This window comes from Brassica oleracea, chromosome C4 (genome assembly GCF_000695525.1).
Source record: "Brassica oleracea var. oleracea cultivar TO1000 chromosome C4, BOL, whole genome shotgun sequence".
Lineage (NCBI taxonomy): Eukaryota > Viridiplantae > Streptophyta > Magnoliopsida > Brassicales > Brassicaceae > Brassica > Brassica oleracea.
The window spans coordinates 48,649,742-48,650,137 of record NC_027751.1 but is presented as its reverse complement, the minus strand read 5'-3'; the positions used below and the strand labels follow the sequence as shown (position 1 = coordinate 48,650,137).

Sequence of the window (396 nt, the reverse complement as noted above, 5' to 3'; positions counted from 1 at the left end):
TCCTTCAAAGTAACATCTTGCCCATTTTCTCACTTCAACACTTTTCTCCAGATACGCCGCTGCAGAAGGATACCTTCTGGAAAAGGCATCATTGAGATCATCGAACTCAGCCACTGTATAAGCATGTGCACACTCTGTAAACTTGTTTGCGCAAGCGTCTCTGTTGTTGAAAACATGTCTTTTGACATTTTGAGACAAATGCCAGATACAATACCCATGTGCAGCCATTGGGAACACCTCACGTATTGACTTGATCAATCTTGCATTTCTATCCGAAAGAAACACCAATTCGCCTTCATCTGATGTCACTGACCTCAACTTATTCATAAACCACATCCAGCTTTCGTCTTTCTCACCATCAACTACACCAAATGCGATAGGGTAGTGGTGACGATC

At 42.7% G+C, this 396-nt stretch overlaps 1 protein-coding gene across 1 annotated transcript in view; it reads right to left on the bottom strand.

Annotated features, from left to right (window-relative positions):
* The window catches only part of LOC106339116, a 2,785-nt gene that overhangs the window by 715 nt on the left and 1,674 nt on the right, over positions 1 to 396 (bottom strand). The window contains exon 3 of the mRNA XM_013777927.1: positions 15 to 362. Coding sequence (XP_013633381.1) covers positions 15 to 362 — 348 coding nt within the window. The remainder of the gene's footprint in view (positions 1 to 14; positions 363 to 396) is intronic.